General features: G+C 40.7%; 1 protein-coding gene across 1 annotated transcript; it reads left to right on the forward strand.

Moving 5' to 3' along the window:
* The first annotated feature begins 7,069 nt into the window (after window positions 1–7,069).
* tmprss4a (transmembrane serine protease 4a) lies at window positions 7,070–21,596 on the forward strand. The gene is made up of 14 exons (XM_083984939.1): window positions 7,070–7,213; window positions 8,615–8,674; window positions 15,766–15,820; window positions 16,112–16,255; window positions 16,504–16,656; window positions 16,751–16,877; window positions 17,009–17,128; window positions 17,658–17,701; window positions 18,046–18,208; window positions 18,323–18,489; window positions 18,829–18,924; window positions 19,051–19,193; window positions 19,369–19,521; window positions 20,302–21,596. The coding sequence occupies exons 4-14, from the start codon at window positions 16,144–16,146 to the stop codon at window positions 20,311–20,313; spliced, it is 1,290 nt and encodes a 429-aa protein (XP_083841065.1). The 5' UTR covers window positions 7,070–7,213; window positions 8,615–8,674; window positions 15,766–15,820; window positions 16,112–16,143; the 3' UTR covers window positions 20,314–21,596.
* Window positions 21,597–21,746: the final 150 nt, after the last annotated feature.

A 21,746-nucleotide genomic window follows, 5' to 3' on the forward strand; every position in this document is an offset into this window, starting at 1 on the left:
CAATAATGATCATAGTTCATCTTGGCCCTGATGTAAAAAAAAAATGTCTGGTGAGGCCATACTGCTGCCCTCTGTGCAATGAACCCTGTCACCTACCAAGTTCCTATGAGGTTAAATAAAAACCCCTCTGCCTTGTTGGGATACTTAATGCTTCTTTGTGGTACAACCAAAACTAGATTTTGATGCAAGGTCCCCAATTAGCCTAGCAAATTCTGTTGGTTCATTGGTTTTTGGTAAAACCAATGAACAAAACCAATAAAATACAAAATAATCACAAAGGAAGTAATTCAGAGAAAGTTATTTTTAACATATATGTGGATCATCTACGATTTATACTAATCAGACTCAACATTAGAACTGGTTATGGCCTGTTTTAGTGTTGTTTCCTGACATACACGCACACACACACACACACGCCTCAAGCTTTCTTTTCGCGCATTTTGTACATCTAACCTATGATTGTTTTTGACTCAATGCAATTGTTGACCTTTGTTCACCTCTCTGTAGGAAGTTCTTAACAGAAAAACATCACATACATAGAAATGTGTTTTGGTTTCTTTAAAGGAAAAAGAATGAGACATACAAGTTATGTCAACCATAGAAAGTATCAAAAAGGTTGTAGAACGTGAACATGAAAGGAACTCCCCCACTGCTTACAAGAAAAATGATCTGCTCAGTTTCTGCGGTTTAGTTGTTGATATTCTGTCTTCGCCTCAAAAGTTCTTCACACGAGCAACACCATATATGCATTTGTTTTTCTCTGATGTGTGGGCCGGGCGCGTGCATTTTCAAAATTAAACCCTTTGAAACCACAATTTGGCAAACTCATCAGTTCTTCATGACAAATAACAAACTTTGGCATGCAAGAATATATATGTTTAAAATAAATGTATTTTATTGTTTAATTTATTTCATATATTACAGGGCCTGAACTAAAAATACCTTTCTTCATATACTGTACCACTACTTCCCTTTCTGTTTCAAGACAAAACAGGCATTTTTATTTTCAAGGCCTTACTAATAAGTTGGCTAAGAGGCAGTAACATGTTAGTTTGAAATATCACATTAGGTTAGAAGTCATTCAAAAGTTATATGATAAATAATCTCATTGGGTGAAAAAAATCAACATGAAGAAGAACAACAAAATGCATTGTGATAACAGTGTGTGGAATGTAGGAGGGTGACAGACGAAGATGCGCCTTTCACTATGATTAAACTGCAAACAGCTCCTCTGTTATTTCAGCACGCTGCTAATGGAAAAGGGAGGTGGTGACTTCTTCAAACCGACTTTTCTGCGAAGAGAGATCAAATGACATGCTTAGCCACATAATCAAAACAATTTCTCTATATATAAGGACGGGAAACATGTGAGGAATCGTCTACTTACGTGAGCACTTTGTCTTTCACTGACGGCTCTAGAGAGTTAAGAGGAGGCAAAGTGAACATGCATTACTTTGTAGTTGTAATGGGTTGCACAGCATAAGTAGAGAGTGGACAGTAGGGGGGAAGGCTTATGGGACATAATAACATTTTTGTCCTCTTCCCAACATGTGGAACATTTGTACCAAGACCATGCATCTTTGACTGTAACCGTGTATATATGCAGAAATATTTAAGGGCTAGTCACATTTTTCAGCTGCTAAATCAATCTGTATTGTATTAGTCCCAACTGTACAGTATGTATCTGTTCTGTTTAATCATGCTGCTTTTCCTCCATATCCCCTACATACCATCAGTCTTGTTTGTGTAAATTGCATTGTATTGCACCCTTAGTTAGTTTATAAGTCTTGTATTACGATAGCTTCAATAAAAAAAAAAAAAAAAAAAAAAAAAAAAAACACCAAGCATATGCATGCAAGTGCAGAACAGTATCCAACTCTGATATTTGTGCTTCTGATCCAATACAAAAGAGGTGTAAGACTTTATGGTGCATGTTGTAAAAGAAAAAGGAATCTTGAACAAGTCTGTGGCAGCAGCTCTAAGATAAGTGTCTGTTTTTCTGAACAACTCTGACATCACAGCAGCAATTTTTAGAAACCAGCTTCTGTGTTCATAAAGGTGTTTAAATGTTGCCATTAAACTTCTTCAAAGTCATTTTCAAAAGCTGTGTGTACAACAAATTCCATTTACCTCTACTACACTGACATGGCAGCAGATATGCATAATGCATCTCTCAAAACCTGATCTCAGAAACCTGAAATTATCTGCATGCCAATACAGAGAGAGAACACATGACAGAGAGCATATGTTGGTTGTTTGGTTTTTTGCAGCGCAGAGCTCATTTCTGAGTGAAGTGCACAGGCAACAGGCCACCCAAGAAGACATTGAAGCTCAGCTCACCTTTTTTCTTGAAGGGATTTTTGCACTTTTTGCATTTGTGCTTGCAGCAGAACTGCACAAGGGCGATGGTGAAGAGGATTATCAGGACACCGAAGCCCACAGCGATCCCAACTGCTGTTGGGTTTACAGAGCTTCCTGTAGAATACAGAGGTATTAGATTGTGGCAATAGATAAACACGTGTCCGGATATCACCTTACAAGCTTTCAAGAACAATAAACAAGCCAACTAAACGACAGAGTCTCTCTTTGAATTTGACAGGGTATTGTATTCCTTTTTATATTTTTATATTCTAATAAATGATTACCTACTGAAATAGTCTGTCTAGCTGCCGGGGCCTAATTCGATCAATACATATCTGTTTATTATGAATGAATATCAACTCTGATGAAATGAGATTGGAAAATCAATCTCTGGGAAAGCTCTTGGCCCTGACATCATTAGCAGTCGAGAAACACAGTAAACGGGAAAGTGGAAGGAGGTGAAAATATAGTTTATTGAACTGCAAAAGCTTTAGCAAAATGGGGTTGAGAACTATAACTCCCTTACACTGAAGTTTTATTCATGGTTTTACCTTAGCACCTTTCAAACTGTTGTACACATTCAGTAATGACAATAGTGACAGAGATTTAAGAGACTTGATGTCCTATATCGATAAGTTCTCTGTTCCCGACTCGCAAATGAGCTGTTACTGTGCAGAGCTCATTTCTGCATTAAGTGCACAACAGGCAACTCAAGAAATCATTAAATGCACCGAGGCAAAAGAGGAAATGCATCATTTGTTGGAATTCAGGAACAAAATTAGTAATTTTGTGAGAAGAGAAGTAAATCAGAATCGCAGCCAGCAGCAGTTGTTTTGGAGGTTGTCTGCGTAGTGTGTCAGAGGTCATATCAACAGAACTGAAATTCAGCATCTCAGCTAAAAGGCGCTTACCATTCCCCATAGCTGACTAATCAAGATGAACGACAATATGTCTCGTGTGTCTTCTCCTTTCCTTGTTGTCCGTTTTGGGTTGAGTTGGGTCATTCACTTAGTGGATTTCAAGTCTTCATGAAATCATTAGTCTTGACGTGAGGAGCAACAGCCTAGATACTCTCTTCTTCCTTCTTTGCCTACGTCTGTCTGACCATGTCCCCATACCAATCATTCTTGTAAACCGGTTCATCTTCTTTCTTCTATCCTGCCTGTCTTCTACCCTCCCTTCATTAGCACATATTAACAGTGGACATGACGACCTGCTGTTCTCACATAAACAGTCCTGTGAAGAGGCCTTTGAAATTCACTCTCTGGGACCTGTGATACTGTGTAGTATAGTACAACAACTTTTCACAACACAACTGTCCTTTCGCATACCTGTCTCACTGAGAACAGTAAACTCAAAACACAACCAGATACTCTGTAACACTCTGGCATTGCTGAGCCTCTCGTCTTATCTAATACGTTTACATGCAGAGCTTAATCGAGCTATGCTCAAAATTCGATTTTGGCGTCTAATCTGACTTCTGTCCTTGTCTCAATTTACATGCAACTGAGAAAATCGAATAACTGACGGGGTCCGCCCCCTCATGCTGCGTCACCCGTTGTTTCATACGCCTCCTGTCCTGTTGACTTTTCTGTCACCTCGTAAAAAACTGAATATAAAACAACTTAGTAAGCTTAATAATACATTCTCAACTGCAGTTCCCGGCCAGTCTGGGCCGGTTTCGCGCTGAGAATAGGATACAGGCTTCCTTTTTTCATCTCTCTCTCTCTCTTTTTTTTTTTTTTTTTTTAATAAAACACTCTTGCTGGTTGCGCTGTGTGAAATGCATTGAATCGGCGCTGACGTTGGGTTTTTTTCTTTACTTTGCCGGGTTCGGGCGGCTTCTCTGCTCCACTTGGTGCCGTCTCTACTGTTGTGGAGCAGCTCACATGAATTGTCCAGTTATACTCCGACTAAGGCGTATACATGACGGAGAAAATCGAATTCCAATCGCATTATCTGGGTGTCTTAATCGGAGTTCTCCAACTCCGATTTCAGTCGGACTGAGGTGTTTACATGCACTTCAGTTGTCCAGTTATAGTCGGATTAAGGCAATAATTCGTTTTTTTCAAGTGTCATGTAAACGTCCTGACTGAGCAGGACATGTCTTTATTTTGTCTGTCCAGTTTACAGTACATCCCAGCTCCAATAGCAGCACTTCCTGTTTCCTCTCACAGCAATCATTAACAGGCTGCCAGCCAGGTAATTACACCTGGATCCAATGGGTGTGTGGGGACTCCTGTTGGGTAACCGAATTATTACATCTCTTCATTGTGTGTACAAATATTGGTGCAAAACACTAGATGAAACCAAAGTCGGCCTTAGTCGGAAAGAGTAGGCAACAAAAACATCTGAGTCACTAACTTTACTGAAAATATAATGAAAGGAAAGACAACAAAGTTACAAACCCAAGCTTTCCATACAATTCAATATTTTGCTCTAAACGGCTGATGATGACGTACTGTAGGTTGCACGATTTTCTTACGTGTCTCCTACTGGTTTACAGTTCTGCTTTGCTGCACTCACATAATTACTCACAACCAACCACTATATTTAAGACTGCAGGAAAGTACCCCATTCACTTACTAATTACAGGAATGAATTAATTAATTGAAAGTCAAGTTGGTCCAACACTTCTGGAGTTGTACCTTTTAAAAGAGGAACATAATATGCAAAAGCATAGAGAGCTGATCATTGTCGAGCAATGATAACTAGTCATTCCAAATATACCACAGTTTAAGACTCAATGTCAAGTATCGTAATTATTACATGAGATCAAAAGATGTGTCACTATTATCCACAAGATATCAATCCCCTGTGTGTGTATATGTGGGCATGTGTGTGTGTGTGTGTGTGAGAGAGAGAGAGAGAGAGAGAGATCCATACACTAATTCAACCACAGGACATAAGCCGAGCTGCCATACACCTACTCCATTGACACGCATCCCATGATCTATATGGGGAACAGCATCCAATGCAGATAAACATGACTAAGTTCTCTTTCTGTTAAAAACCGCTTCCCTCCACGCCCACACATTTATCTGAAATTGAAGTTGAACTCCCTTCTCACTTCTATTTTCCACATGTCAGCATTCCTATATTCCTTCCTATAAGTCTTTATCTATTTGTCAATCAAATTGTTACTCACTTGTTTTCCAGACTCAAGACATACTGTATTGTGGATGTGCCCCTATCTCAATTTTCTGAATGAGATTCAGGCATTTGTGTGTGGACAATGGAGAGAAACTTCCTATTTCTTTATTCTTCAACATTTCCCCTGAAAATGAGTAATATTAGTCTGCTATTTTCAACCACGCTTGTAATGTCTCACTACTAGTTGGCAATACTGATCGTCTGTCTGGTTTGGTAATATACTTTGATTCTTAACCTCTAAACAGAGTAATAAAACATCTCAGCTCATAGGTCAACATGTTCGTTTTTCAAGGAGGTATCAGTCTTAAGGGAGGGTCTTTCATTAAAACAGTATAATGTCGATACCTACCATGTTAAGCGATGGGCCTTCCTTTGATTTTTTTTCTTTTTTTCCCCTGATGATGAGCAGTTAAGCAGCAAGCTACTTGGTTGTGATTTACCTGCAGTGCAATAAAACACAGTAATTAAAAGAAAAGAAGGCGAGAGAGATTTTGATGGTCATGTAAATCAAAGTCAGAGGCAGAGTAAAACTGAAACTATTTCATATCTAAAATGGGTAATGTTGTCCATCTCTCCTGTATAATTTAGGCTAATTGTTGCGTTCAAGTATTACATAAGCATTGTGTGATGTAATTTCCCTGTTTCTTGAAAAAAAAGTCTTATCTGTTGCTTTTAATATAAATCGGTGTTCATGTGGCTCACCTGGGGAGCACTAAGCAGGGAAAACAATCATATTCAGGAAGTCTTTCGGGAATTTCTTGGCAATATGGCAGCAGCTTTCCAGGAAGTAATTGCATTTTAACATCACATCACATTGGCTGGTGAAACTAATGCTTTCACATGATCAAAGCAACAATTGTTCATCCCTCTTGCAAAGTCCTGTGTCAATGATGATATCATCTGGCACTATGATTCATAGATAGTGGATTTTGACACACGCAACCCGTTTGAGTTGTAGAAAACATGATACAGTATATTTAGCAATTCTCAGCAAATTGCATAAGGGCTTCCTTATACTGTCCACCCATTCATTTCAGGTTGGTCAGGTGGAGTACGTGACAGCGTGTTGTTTTGCATGGAAAATTGTGTTATGTGTCACATCTCTGGGACTCTGTTTCTAGATCATGCACAGTCTGAAGAGGTTAGGCAACATTTTTTGGAATATATAATAAGAAGACAAATTTGGATCATCATAGATGTAATTGAAGGACTTGAGGGTTATTTTTTAAATCCAGTTTTAATCTTGTTTGCTTTCCCTTCCATTCCTTTTGTCCTATATTCAGAAAATTCACGTTCAAGTTGTTTAGAGTCCAGGGAACATGAAATGTGAAGGTGTTAATAATCTGTTTATTTTTCAAACCACACTTCCCCTTATGCCTCTTAAACTCCACATGAAGTACCACATAATCCACACCTATGTGAGGTGGTGGTGGTGGTGTAATTGCTTTGGTGGTAAATTGAGGTAGTGCATGTGTTTTGTGCTGTGATAGGAGAGCGACAGGGAAAAAGAGAGAGAGAGAGAAAGAGGGACGCAGATAAGTTGTTTGCCATGAAAGTGCAGGGCAGAGGGTGGTCCCTGTTGAAACACTAAAAGTTGGCTGACAAACTCCACAGGGAGAGATGCTGAACTGCAGTCACTAGGAATACCATTTTCACCACCAGTTTGCTCTTCCGGCAAGAAGTTACAGCTGCTTCACAGGTGAGAAAGAGTATAGTGGTGTGAGCTGTGATGTACTATGCATGTGTAACTCCTTAATACCCAATGTACGGTATTTGTATGTTTTATAATAACAGCAACAAATGGCACATTGTATTAGCAGTAGAGGGTTTCTATATGAGCTGTGTTTTTTTTTAATACTCTGCCGATTTAGAAAAGAACTTTGATTCACTTCTTATCAGGTTGCCTACTAAACCTTAGTAAACACCCCACCTTCCTGTAAGCATGTCTGATAAGGACACATTCAAATCTGTGTCATTCCACGTATCTTTTTTAAACCTGTGTGCCAATGGTTCTTGAGTAGAAATGTTCAGTGTCGTGTTCCAATGATAGAAGTTTGATGTTCATGTTTACTTTTGCTTGCCGAAACTAGGCTTGCCATCAAATTATAAAGGAAATGCTTCAGTGTGATCATGGGTCATGCTGTACAGTCTGCTTCCAAGATTTGCATTGAATTTCAACTTGCTCCTACACTGTTTGAAAGAGAGAGGAAATAAAATTATCAACTTTTTTAATATAATCTAAACAGACTTTACGGGAACACGTTTTAAAAGTAATTTAACACACTTGTGATTGTGAATACAAATATTTCAGCAACAGCCCTGTAGTATTCTGTTAATGTGTAATTGACTATATGCCATTCAGGAAGTCAGAAGTCTGTTTGGTTGTCCTTGAGCTTTACTGTCATGCACCCAGTTTCAATAGAACCAACAGGCTGTAGCAGCAACCATTGTGTTCAGTTATTGACAAAGAAGAAGGATAATTAATTTAATCTGCATGATGTGGACTGTGTGTTCAGTTGTCTGTCTGTGAGTGCTGGGGGGAAAAAAAGGCAAAATAAACCAGTTTGACTTGGCAGAACAATAAAAGTCTGGAGTCGTACATGGGTGTACAAAAGGTTTTGTCTGGGATTATCGGCCCTGTATGCATACGCGCCTTCCTACCATACTGTATCAACATTTATACATCTGTCTATCAATAATCTATTCATTTTCATATTTAATACTCTGAGACGATTAACTTCATAGACCACGTGGACTAAGTGATGAAAGGTTGGGAATGACCCTTCTGTTTGTAACAATGGCTTTTTCTCTTCAGCCAACCTTTTCTCCGTCTTGCCTTTTTTCCCATCACACTCGAGATCAAGCCCCCCCCCCCCCCCCCCCTTACCCCAACCTCAGCTAACCATGCTCAGTGTCCCGTAACATTCACAGTGGCTTCATTTGGACAGGCAGTGACCTAGTGACCAGAGTGCTCAGTGAGAGGGAAATTGAACACTTCAAAGCATTGAGCAGAAGTCTGGTGCTATATGGAATTCTACTGGTTACCTAACAGAAACTAACAACTGGTGATGTAACAAAATGTTCTTGTTTTTTTTAACAGACACGGTGACCTTATTGAAGCAGGTGTGTCTACAGCTGCTGCATTCTTGCACGTTTCACAGTAAGTAACAGACAGTAGCCTATATACAGTATTTAAAGGGACAACAAGGAGTTTTGGAAAAGCGAAGCGTTTTCCACTACATTTTGAGCCTCCGTGCGCACCGTGAAATTCTTTGACCGGCGAAAGACAGACTCATGTTTTCATTCATCAATAATTAAAGTCAGAGGTTCGAAGACGATCAGATACTGTCGGCGATTCGGCGGCGTTATTCTCATGACTCGCCATGAAACCGAAAGTAAAGAAAGCTGGTCGGCTCGCCCAGCATTTCCGCCACCACTAATAATAACAAAATAACGATAGAGACAAAACGATATATTTATCGAAAATGGGCCCTTTAACAAGTGTGGGTGACGTAGATTCATCCACATTAACGTTAGACTTTTTTATAACCAAATAGAAACTCCTCGTTGTCCCTTTAAGATGTGTGATTCCCTTTTCATTGATGGATTGATCAATGAACTCCACTGCACTATCATCATGATGAGCATATTTAGTAAAATGTCTCTACATGACTTGCCATGAAATCTGATTCACACATTCATTTACTCCACAGGATATAGTGTGACTTTCAATTAAGCACAATTCTCATGTCAAACAAATCAGTCCAATTGTTTTAGCGCTTTTTTGTAATTCTCACATGGGAGGTACTGTATCTGTACATGTGGAATGGAGCACTGCAACATCACAATTTCCTTCAGGGTATTAATATTTCTGATTCTGAAATACCTATAAAGGTAATTACAATCTCATCAGCTTCAGCCTTCTTGGTGTCTAGTTCTAAATAACAATTGTTATCATGCCAATATTATCCATACTAAACATCATTAGTATTATAGGGGAACTACGCAAGCCGGTCACTTTTCCGCTGTTTTGCTAACCCTCCTCTTGGCCAAGTGCATTGGTTTTCAATACAGCCAGCAAGAAAGCAACCGATGGAGCGGTGGATGACATTATTTTATAACGTTATTCATACACGTTGTTAATGTAGCAAAATCTTACATAATTCCTCTTTAAACTTGAAGTACAACAGCTGCTATGACTGTAAGTTTTTGTGAGGAACTGAATATTAGGACACATTCCTCTTGCGCTTATGCCATACAACAGGCATGAGTCACAATTTGCTTGTCAGACAAAAACTCCTGACTGATGGTGACTGACGTGTCATTAAACTGCCAAAACAACATAGGTGAGGAGGCGCACCTGAGCCTCAAGGCATAATACTGGCTGCACGTATACACGCACCTATATTAAGTTAATGGAGTTTTTGCATGTATTTGTATCTTTCCAGGTGTGTGTTCACATGATGAATATGCACAATAAGGGGTAGACTGTAGAATAAGTGTAGAGGGAAGAAACGGAATACGGCCACAAAACGGAGGTAAATATGAGACTGCGTTCCCGTCCAAAAGGTTTAAAAAGTTTGGAGTGGGAGGGGCAAAAGTTAGGGAAGAGAGAGGGAGTGAGTGTGTGAAGAGAGAGAGAGAGAAAGAGGAGGGTTCAGGTGTCAGGTTACCTGGAATACTTGAGTTTTGTTTTGTTTTGTCAGCAGGGCTTGGTCATTCTAAAGCAGCCAGCGCTATCTGCGGTGCACTCTTTTCTTTTTCTTTTTTTTTTTACAGCCTTCGAGTTTTAGTGGGGTCAGTGAGACATCCTTCAAGCCAGATTCAGTTACACTGCCATATAAAGAAAGGGGGGAGAGAGAGAGAGAGAGAGAGTGCAAAAGAGAGAGGAGCTGAATCAAACTAGGTTTTGTAGGTAAAGCCAGTGGAGCAGGCAGTTGAAAGGAAAACAACGAAGGACAGACACAGGGACGGTGGGTTTCTGGCAAGCACCACCTCCAGGGAGGGAGGCCAGTGTTTACTCTGTGCTGCCTGTCAGATGAGGTGCATCTGGGCCTTACAGAGAAGGACAACTACATCATGTGGGTGAGTGCAACAGGAAACAGAACCAACATGAATATCAGGGAGATAACCCACTGGAGAGGTCATTTGAATATGGTTGCCATAGAAAACTCAGTGACATACTGCCATGCAAAAGGCTCGACCAGTTTCTGCAATGAACTGGGTCAAAGCTGTGGCTATGTTTTGCTTTTTGGAAATGCTGTCTGCTGCTTAATAGTTAGGTGATCAGTAGTAGCTTCAGGTGCAGGTAAGATTTATTGAGTTTCATAATGACCCTGCAGTTCCTTATCTGTTTTATGCGGTTATTGCTTGGAGTTTGCTTCACCTGTGGGTTGTGCTTCATGATGCTCTTGGAACATGTTCAATATGCTGCCACACTGACTCAAGTGTGCACGTTTGCTTAGTACGGAAATGCTCACATGCCTGGTTGCGCCTCTGGAGATCTAAAACATTATGTGGACAGCACCGGTCTCGATCTCCACCTTAGATTACGGCTCATCCTTCATGTCACGGGTGGTTTCTTGAAAGCCCTTTTGTGTATATTTCAGTTGAGAGGAACTTAATCCAACAAAGCTGTGAGAAGAAGCCAGGGCAACGGCACGTTTCAACAAAAGGTTCACCATGTCAGACCTTGTATTTGTAAGACTGACCCAGTTGTGCTTTATTACTGGTGCTGGAGCAGTTCCCACTAGACTTGGTTTCCGTTTTTTTTTTAAAAGAACAAGAAAAAGAAGAAGTCCGGTTTATCAGATTAGCTGTCCGAGAAAATACAAGATGCCTGACGTGATAAATCTGTTAACTGTTATCTGGTTATTTTGAAACACAGCTCTGCGTAAACTGGTTCATGTTAGTCATAGTACCAACGACATTCATATTTTCCCAGCAGGTGTTATAGTCCTCCTGTGTCATTATATGACACAGACAGATCAAAACAGAGCCTGTATTTTCTAGGGATGTTTTTGTCGATTCATGGCAACAGGATTTTCTTTGAATCAACCTCCCACTTTATGTGTGCTCTCATTCATCTTGCTTATTCATCACTAGATAGCCTAAGCCTACATCAATTGATACTGACCTAGTTTTCACCTCTGTCTGTTTAGTGATGAGCCACTGGCTTACATTCAAATAACCTATTCAAAATGTAGGGATCACTATTATACTCATTATAGACTGATATCTTAGGATCCATATATTAAATTAAACTTTGTGTACAATTACGCAGGTTGTAAGCATGTGGGTAAAAGAGAGAGTTTCATGTATATGTGTGAGAATGTGCTAAATCTTTTATATTTAGTGGAATATATAAGGACATATTTCCAGGATAGAAACTTTGTGTAACCTACAAAAAATATAAAATCTTGACTAGTCATACTTTTCAGGGCATTAAGAAGAGGGAGGGTGAGAATCAACTTACATCCCATTACATAAAGGGGAAAGTATATAGCCATTAACTGATTGTTTGAAACTTTGCTATTGGTGAGTACGAGTCTCATGTTACACGCAATAGTGCTGCAAGGCTTGATTCACACAAGTGAAACATTCCTTTTTTCAATGGGAATGATTGGGTGACAGCACGTAAAGAAGAAAATGTCTGGGTCTCTGACGTATGCAGTCTGTTATACTTTTTATGTAAGAGTTCAAAGGCTCCTCAGCAAAACAAAATTAGCCAACATAGCTGATTTATGACAGGATCATATTAGCTTCCTTTAAAAAGACAAAAACCTGCCCAACTACATTCTTGCCTTGTGCTTGTTTCTAATGTTTGACAAGAGCGACCATCGTTTTCACCACTGTTGCATCAAAGTTGAATTTGTCCACCTCCCTTGACGAAAGCAAAGCTAGATGCAATGCAAATGGGGGGATTTTCCTAATAACCAGAAGTGAGAAGTAGAGAACAGTAGTGTCCTCAGTTGTTCAGCTGTTGTTATATTAGCTATGTTAAACTATGGTTTGTGGTAATTCCTCACTTTGTCATCAACTATTCTACTTCAGTTTTTTTTTTTTTTTTTAACGAAAGTATCATCCAAGACTATATTTAGTATGTTTATAGTTCAGAAAAGGACTGCCAAGCTGTGAGGACAAGACAAAAGCAGAACAGCAGGTAGACAAACAGGCTCCTCAAACTGTCTGTAACTATACACCACAGGCTGCGTCCTGCAAACAGCCTGGTTAGCAGCCATACGAATATGATACTGAGCAGCTATAACACAACAGGATGAGCTGTGTAGCCTACTCTCCATGAATGAAAGCGCATATGCCACAGTGTCCTTTTGTCAGCTTTAAAAGATGCACTTAGAGTAACATGGAAAAAGTGAAAAAGAAAAAAAAAGTGCCACAGCAAGTAGCACCTCTCTTTGTGCACCAAGAAGTAGGTTTGGATTGAATAATTTCAGGACCATTTCAAAATGAGCACAATTTCGAAATGTGTGGTGACGTCACGTGAATGTACTGTAGAGGCCGCAGTGATGCATAACCAGAATCCTGTTTGTGAAACAGAAATTTGTGAAATGTGACCAAATTCAGAACAGAAATGTGGCCCAATTTAACCTGGCAACACTGTACCTTCATACTGTAGCTCACATCCCAAAATTCACCCCAAAAGGATAATACATTAATAAGTGGTAGAGCAAGAAAATATCATGCTATCATATCAGTATACTAGACCAATTGATCACCAGTACAAGAAGTCAAACTGCATTAAACTACCATTATATGAATTATTATATATAAAAAATATATAATATTTTTTATTTTTGCGTCATGCCACTGTGGCCCAAGACACATTTCCTAAGAACATCAAAATAAACTAGACAGTCCTTCCTGTTGGCACCATAGACTGTGGTTGGCATACATAAACAAGACTGCTAACAACATTCACATAGCTCTTCTTCTCATTGCCCAGGCCTTTTCAAGATACGTAGAAAATGCTAATATATCAAACTGATAGCTTCTCCACTAGGCCTACATATTTATTTATACACTAAATAAAATAGTGGAGATCACCTGAACTGGCATTTCTGATCTTTACAATGAGTTTCAGCTCACTGTTAAACCGTGTGACCTGCAACCTTAAGTTTTCTGATTTGGTGTCTTGGTTCGTTCTCACCACTCCCAAAATGTAATTTCTGGCTGTAGCAGACGCAGTTTTTTCAATTAAAAACCCACTTGCTGTACACTACTCCTGTACTACTGCACTACTGTTACTGTAGCCTACTGCAACAGTCAAACTACAGTGGTCAAAAAAACATGGCGGAGCAACATCAGTAACACCTGTGACAGGTAGCCTACATGAACAGAGTAATTAGCTAGTCCGGCGGCTAACTGAGCCTCCCAGTCTACCTGCCGGCTAGAAGACACACAGCATTTGAGTTACCTTGCAACCAGGAAGCTGGTGTTTCAACTTGCTGTTCTGGCAGTAACGTTAGTCCGCCCACGCCACGTTCAGGCCTCCGCTGCAAGCACGAAACCAGAGCTATGGGTAAGAGTGAATAAAACGACCCACGTGAAACTAACTAACTCTCCCTCCACGACAAGGTAACGTGACTGAAAAGTAACGAGCACAGAGTTCGCAAGTTTTAAACTAAAATGTAAAAAAAAAAAAAAAACTGAACCGTTTCAAGGGTTGATTTCAGGCAAGAATGAATTACCTTTCCACTAGCCTACGTTTACATGTTTAAAAAAAAACGAATTATTGCTTTAATTCGACTATAACTGGAGTGCATGTAAACGCGTTGTCTGATCTTCCTCAGCACGCCTAATCGGACTGTGCGCGTGCTCCACAACAGTAGAGACAGCACAAAGTGTAGTGACTGGTAAGGTACATGTAGGCTAATGTCACAGAAGTTGTGCCATTGCAGTGACAGGCTATTTTGACATTCTCAACCAGGCAGACATTTTCAGATGTTTTGTTCTGTATCAGAAGTCCAAAACCCAGCTCTATTTATTGGGTTTTGGACTTTTGATTTGCTTGCTTCAAAAAAAATCTAAAATCAAAAGCTTGTCGAGATAAATTATTTAATGTAAATCAATAGCTCTGATTCACAATTCCTTAACCTTGCTGCAGGTCACCACTGATGTATATGACGGCCACACACTATTGAAAAACACGCAAATGTTTGAATTACAATAGAGACTAGACCGACTAGCCCAGGGTGTAGGCACCAAAGCCTCAGGCCTGTTGAAAGAGCCCACTGTCATTGGCTGAAATAATAGGCTAATGTCAAAAAACATGCCTATTTCTTTTTTTCTGTTGAACAGAACACTATTCAGCCTTTTTCTGATGGTACTCCCCCTTTTACAATGTTAGAGAATTATACCCCTTCAGGATTCAGTTTCCTTTTTCAAGTGAAAGTCATTTGAGAAGGGAAACTACACTACAAATTACTCAGCTGGTCACATATAGAGCTCTATGTCCTGTAGCGATAGCAACACTTTTTGGTTTTCATCTCGCAGCCTGAGCTGACGGAATAACTGCCAGCATTTGCTCAGAAACATCACGTACACCCAACATACACAATACAGACCACAGCGATGCGATTATGCAACTGGAATACAGTTGATATCCTGCTCTTGAATACGTGCGTGCGTGGCTTAAGGGCGGCACACCTGTCTATAAGCTACCGCCCTGCAATATTATAGTGTGTTCTGTCTCCACAATATCATTAAAAATGTCAGTCTCGCTGGGTCCCAGTGGACCCCACCAGACTACGCCCCACTATCCTGTACATTCAGAGTCGTTTTCATGCGCCAGTGTGTGCAAACGCAGATAGTGGGAACTGCCTGCAGCGTATGGAGTGGTACTTGTGGGGCACGTGGGTGTAACGTGACATCTTATAGTGCCACACTATGTCCATGTGTGCATAATCGGTAATCCTTTGTGGCTCCAGCTCTATTATATTAGACACCTGTTTCACACATGGCCATACTGTAGCATCTTTGGACACGTACATGCAACTCATGTTCTCATGTATGTGAATCACCTTGAAATAAACACATGGAAGTTAAGGTAATTACATGGAAACTTCCACTCAAAATTACACAAACACAAACCTAGACACCTCCTTCCAGACACACACGCACACATATACCATATATTTCCTCTCAGGCCATGCCATGTAGCCTACACTGTTGTTTCGACACCTGCGCTCACCTTACCCCTTGTCTTACGCACCTTTGTTATTCTTTCCTCAGACGACTGCCCAGGTGCCACAGGAAAGCACTAGACCGTTGAATCCCAGGCAGGAAGGTAAGATGTCATCTGTTTGTTGGTTTTGTGTTAATAAACAATATATTTATGTGTAGATGGGGGCAGTTCTGTGAATATCTTTGTTAAAAACCTGGAAACTCCAGTGTGGGACAGTACTGAGAACCTGCAGCACATTTAGAATGTACCGCCTTTTTCCCCTTGACTAATTTTCTCCTTTCGTCCTGGCTTCATTTGCTTTTGCGGTTTCTGTTTTTCATCACACGTTTCTATTATTGCTTGTCTCACTTTCCCTAATGCTCTGATTTCTCTACCTCCTCTTCCTTCCTCCAGTTGTTCCACAGCCTGGCCGCCGCAGAAAGCCCATGACGGCTCCAAAGCCAAAGACAGACAAGGCGGCTAAGAGGAAGAGAGCGCTGATTACTGTCCTGATAGTTATAGTGCTACTGGGCATACTGGTCACTGCAGCCTATTTCAGTGAGTCACAGTTACTGGCAGTTGTTCCTTTCTCCAAAGGCACACACACACACAAACACCGCAGGATGCCGTGCCAGACTGGCCACACCTTCATATTTCTGTCTGACTTTGTTGCTTGGACACAAGAGATACATGAATTAAAAATAATGACTGGATTCATATCATTGAAATTATCCAAGCAATCATCTAACCTGTGTTCTCTCCATTTATTCCAATGTGCCACCCACCCCATCCCCTTTGCCATCCAGTTAAGCAGTTAATTGAGAGGAAATACTTCTTCTGTACGAGCTCAGTCAAGTTCATCCCGATAGGAAAGGCCTGTGACGGGAAAGCTGACTGTGCAGGAGCAGAGGATGAAGCTACTTGTCTATCAAGCTTTAAGGTCAACACTACCTTTCCAGGTAAAACAAACACCGGACTCTGTCTTGCTTTGTCATCGCAGACACACAGAAGAAAGCTTGAAAAATGACATCTTTGTGCCGTTCCTCCCTCCAGTGCGTCTCATATCACCTAAGCGCATCCTGCAGGTGCACAGTCCTGGCTCGGGTTGGAGGAGTGTGTGCAGCGACGACTGGACCGAGCAGCACACACAGACGGCATGCAAACAACTGGGATACACAAAGTAAGTCAACACCCACCCACCGGGGATGAATATAAAAGATGTTGTGACGTGTAATCGTATTATTGTGTTGCAAATTTAATGAATGGGTTCTTTGACCTGATATCAAGCCTCTCCTCCTTCTGTGTCAACAGTAAACCCAGTAGCAGCAGTGTCGCGGTGAGGGGTTTAACGTCCTCTCTGGCAACTGGACCATTCACTGCCATCAATCCTGGTACTGGGAAAACACCCATACATGTGGCTACTGCTGACCGGTGAGGAAGGCAAATGGAAAATCTAAAAGCTTTGTACTGTGCATCATGACTCATCACTGCATTATCTGCCACTGCTGTATACAGTAGATCTGAGGTATCAAAAAAACTATTGTAACTATTGTCTTAGAGCGACAGCTGTCAGCCTCGGACAGATAAAGCACAAAGCTGTTGACTTTTCTACATAAACCTGGTGCATAATAAAAATGCATCTTAATGTTGGCTCGCTTCCCCTTTTTTTAAACTTTTGCTCTCTGGTTTTTAATTCTCCCTCAAATGTCCTTTGCACAGGGACACGAGTTCTGTTCACAAGGTTTCTGTTCCTAAAACGTATAAAATCCCACAGTTTTTGTTCCCTCTGTCGCATCTCCCATGAGAGTGAACAAGGCCAGCAGGTGTTTCACTCAAACAGAAAGAGACAAAGGTCAATAGAGAGGTGAATTTAGGTCAAGACAATGTTTACTTGTGTGTTTTGTCAGTTTGACTAATTGTGAACCTCATGTCGAACTTGTTTTTGCTCCTCTGCCAACAGCAATGCCTGCAAATCCCAGTCTGTGATATCTTTGTCCTGTTCAGGTGGGTTTCAGTTTTCTTTTTTCTTTTTAGACAAGCAACTACTCTTGTTTTCAGTTTTTTACACTTTCGACAAAGCAGAGTGGGCTTCACAGGCGGTGGGTGGGGGAGGACATGATTGTGTCACTAGTTTCACCCTAACAGGCCCATACATGTCCAGAGTAAGGAGCACAACTATTACTTAGCAACACATGATAAACACTTGATAAATCAAAAATGCGATTGTGTTCAAGAGAAAAATAACTGACTAGAGTGGTCTGGATTGATTAATTAGTAAAGACAGACAATAAATATAAGTAATAAATATAATATAAAAAAAAACGTTTTTTTTTTCTTTTTTTTGTCAGACTGTGGAATGGTGGGCCGTGATGACCGTATCGTCGGGGGAACAGTTGCTGCCATTGAGGACTTGCCCTGGCAGGTCAGCCTGCAGCAGCATGGCCAGCACACATGTGGAGGATCACTGGTGTCACCGCGTTGGGTGGTCACTGCTGCCCACTGCTTTTCAGGGTCAGTACAGCTTCCACACACACACACACACATCTTCAGTGTGTTTCCACTGTAGTTTTACATCTACATAAAATCTTAGCTCACACTTCCTTCTTGTAAACTTCCTCTACGCAGTGGCAAAGCGGAGCTGAGTCGCTGGAGAGTGGTGTCAGGCCGGACGTACATGGGCACGGCAGGAGGTTCCTACGTGGACCGAATCATAATGAATGGAGACTACAACCCGGCACGAAACGACTACGACATAGCGCTGATGAGACTCAGCAGCCCAATCACAGTAGGAGGTCAGAGCTTGATTTAATACGTCATAAAAACACACCAACAACAATCACTGCACTTCACCCGTAGTCATTAGTTTATTGTTTAATTAACCTTGGCTGAATTTAAACTTTAACAGTTGCCGTAACGTCACATAAGAACGTACACAAGGCTTAGCTGTATTGCCCTCTTGTGGAGCATATGGCAAACAGCAAGCTCCTCACCACAGGCAACAGTCAACCACTGTACTCTCTTTCTAACTTTAACTGTGCGTTACAATAACACTCTCACTATGAGAGTGAGTAAATAATAAAAACCTCAAGGGCTCAAACTTGCATAATGAAAGAACTACCCTTGTCCTATAGAGACGCGCAGGCCGGTTTGTCTCCCTCCTAAAGACTTTGGCCTCGTTGCTAACGACTCCATGGTTGTGAGCGGCTGGGGATACCTGGAGGAAAATGGTGAGGAACCAAAACACTACCTCTTATCATTATTGACCACAACACCACATGAACAAGAAAAAAAAGACTAGTTCTTTGTAGTTACCGCTGTCACTCAAATGATGTTTTGTACTGTTGTGTCATCAGGTAAGGTTTCCCCTTCACTTCAAAAGGCCAACGTCCCTCTGATAGCCCGGTCTGTGTGTTCAAGTCCCACAGTGTATGGCAGTTCCGTTACCCAACAGATGATGTGTGCAGGTTTCCTGGAAGGGAAAGTAGACGCTTGCCAGGTAACCATTGATTCCAGTTACAATCAATACATAAAAGAGGAATATCTGATATGGGTATTTGTAATGTAATAACCGTGTGTGTACTGTGTTACCTTTTGAACTGAATCCATGTCAAATTGTACCACTATGTTATCTTATATCATATGTTATATTACTGTGATCTTATAAATCCTAGGGGGACAGTGGGGGTCCTCTGGTGCGCCTCAGTTCCTCTAAATGGAATCTGGCAGGGGTGGTGAGTTGGGGCATTGGCTGTGCCCGGCAGAGGAAGCCGGGTGTCTACTGCAACGTGGAAGAGATGCTCAACTGGATTTATACAGTCATTGAGGTACTGAATAACATGCTGTGTTTCTATGTTAATGAGGTCATCTTACTTGCTTTTTCCACCTAACTTTCAGCTATAATAATTTTTCGGGTGTAGATTCTTAAAGGGATAGTTCAAAATTATTTTTTGTCTTTTATTTGTTTATTTAGATGGGACCGTGCATATTATTAAATACACCAGACTTAGCACTGCTGCTAAATTTCATCCATAGTCTGCGACTCACCAAACAATGGGGGAAAATTGGCCTATTGCCATAATTTTAGTTTTAGGAGTAGGTTCATTACCTTTAATTGTCTGTGCAAGCTATTTTTAGAATGGCGGAGCAGAGCCGCGAGCTGCTCAGAGCTACGCTACGGAGGCTGAAGGAATTTCTTGGTTTCTCTCATCAAACTCATCAAATACACAATTAAACAACTCCAAAACGCTCTTGTGGACAAGTTGTGACCTGCACATTCACAACGCTATGTGAACGTTACGAGACAGAGTTGTTTTTGAGGCAATTGCAGAGACTGCTTGCCAAAAAACTGCCTGTTTTGGAGTTGTTGGATTGTGTATTTGATGAGTTTGATGAGGGAAACCAAGAAATCCCATGAGCCTCCTTAGCGTAGCTCTGAGCAGCTTGCGGCTCTGCTCCGCCGTTCTAAAAAAAAGTTTGCACCGACAAATGTAACGAACCTTCTCCTAAGACTATGGGGATTATGGCAATTATGCCATATGGGCCAACTATCCCTTTAATTCCGACAGACTGGTTTTCCAAACTGACTGGTTTTCTCTCTCTTACAGAAAAATCCCTGAGGTCCTCCACCGCGACGAGCAGCGGTCACATGCATCCAGTCCAGAAAACCTCAGACGGACTGTGGAACTAAAAAGTTTTGGTTTTGTTTAGTTTTGTTTCGGTGCGGTTAACTCAAAGGGGGAGACAGAAGGGGGAAGGGGAAGTTGAAGTAGATGCATCTCAACAGCAACACGAATGAACTGTTGCTGAACGCAGCCATAAGCATAAACACAGCAGTTATACCTACATACAGACTCACACACATTTCATACAGAGCTATTACAGGTGTTGTTTTTGTGCCATTTCAGGTTCTTATCTCAGGGGACAGGTGTATTTATGTAGCTGTCTGTTGCTGGTCAGTCTGGGGCTTTCGTAGTGCAGTCAGTGCTCACACAAACATGTTTTTAGCAATAACTGTTCAAACTGTTGTAACTGTGATGACTTTTGTACCCAAACAGACTGACAGAGCTCAGACATCATGTATTTGATCACCAAGTGCTATGATTTTTTTTAAAATGTATAATGTGTTGCGAGGGCTCGTATGATAGAGCAAAGTGAATGTGAAACCTGCAGTGTAGGAATGCCAACAGGGGTCAGTGTGAAGCCTCAGGTTAACATAATGAATACTGTTAAAGTGTCCAGTCCAATAAGTTTAATGTCCCTATTAAAGGGGAAATGCACCTTTTTACAGCACAGATTGTGCACTTGCTTCTTGACGATCGCCAGGAGCGATTAGAGAGTTGAGTGAGAGTTAATTCACTTTACTGTGTGCATATTATTGATAACTTATCTAATAAGAACCAACAACTACCATGTGTTCCAAGTGCCTCTGAACTTACTCTGTGCAATCAGGTATCCCATGTGCCTTCAGAAAACTCACACTAATACAGTACGTAGGCGGTGATGGTATCAGTTTATGCTTTTTTTTTTTGCTGATATATTTTAACTTCCTAAAATTCAAAAGTGAAACAGGGAGTATGGTACGTTCATTTGTGAACTCTGTGCACTAAGGTTAAACATTGTTTCTTTTTATTATAAAGTAATCCATCCATTTGCAATATAGCAAAAAACATTCAATTGTAATCTTTATAATTCTCTGCTCCGTGGAAACCAAAACAAAATAACATTAAATTGGCACTTCTGGATTTTAAAATGATAAATGATAGGTAACATACTGTACTGTATACACTGGACATGAGTGGAATGTTTTTTAGGTGTGATGAATGGAAATGAATGAGAACATGTCACTGTACGTATGATTTTTACATGCGTGTAAATACTTTGTAAATATAATAAAGGTGTTTTTTTTCTGCCATTGAACAACTGACTTGATATTCTTTGCAAGTTTATGATCTTGAAATTGGATCTCTCCTCCTTGTGCCAAATAGTGTCGTCCTCATTCCTGTGCACACACACCCTCTGACCCCATGTTAACAAAAGAACATGTAAATCG

This window comes from Trachurus trachurus (genome assembly GCF_905171665.1).
Source record: "Trachurus trachurus genome assembly, chromosome: 13".
Lineage (NCBI taxonomy): Eukaryota > Metazoa > Chordata > Actinopteri > Carangiformes > Carangidae > Trachurus > Trachurus trachurus.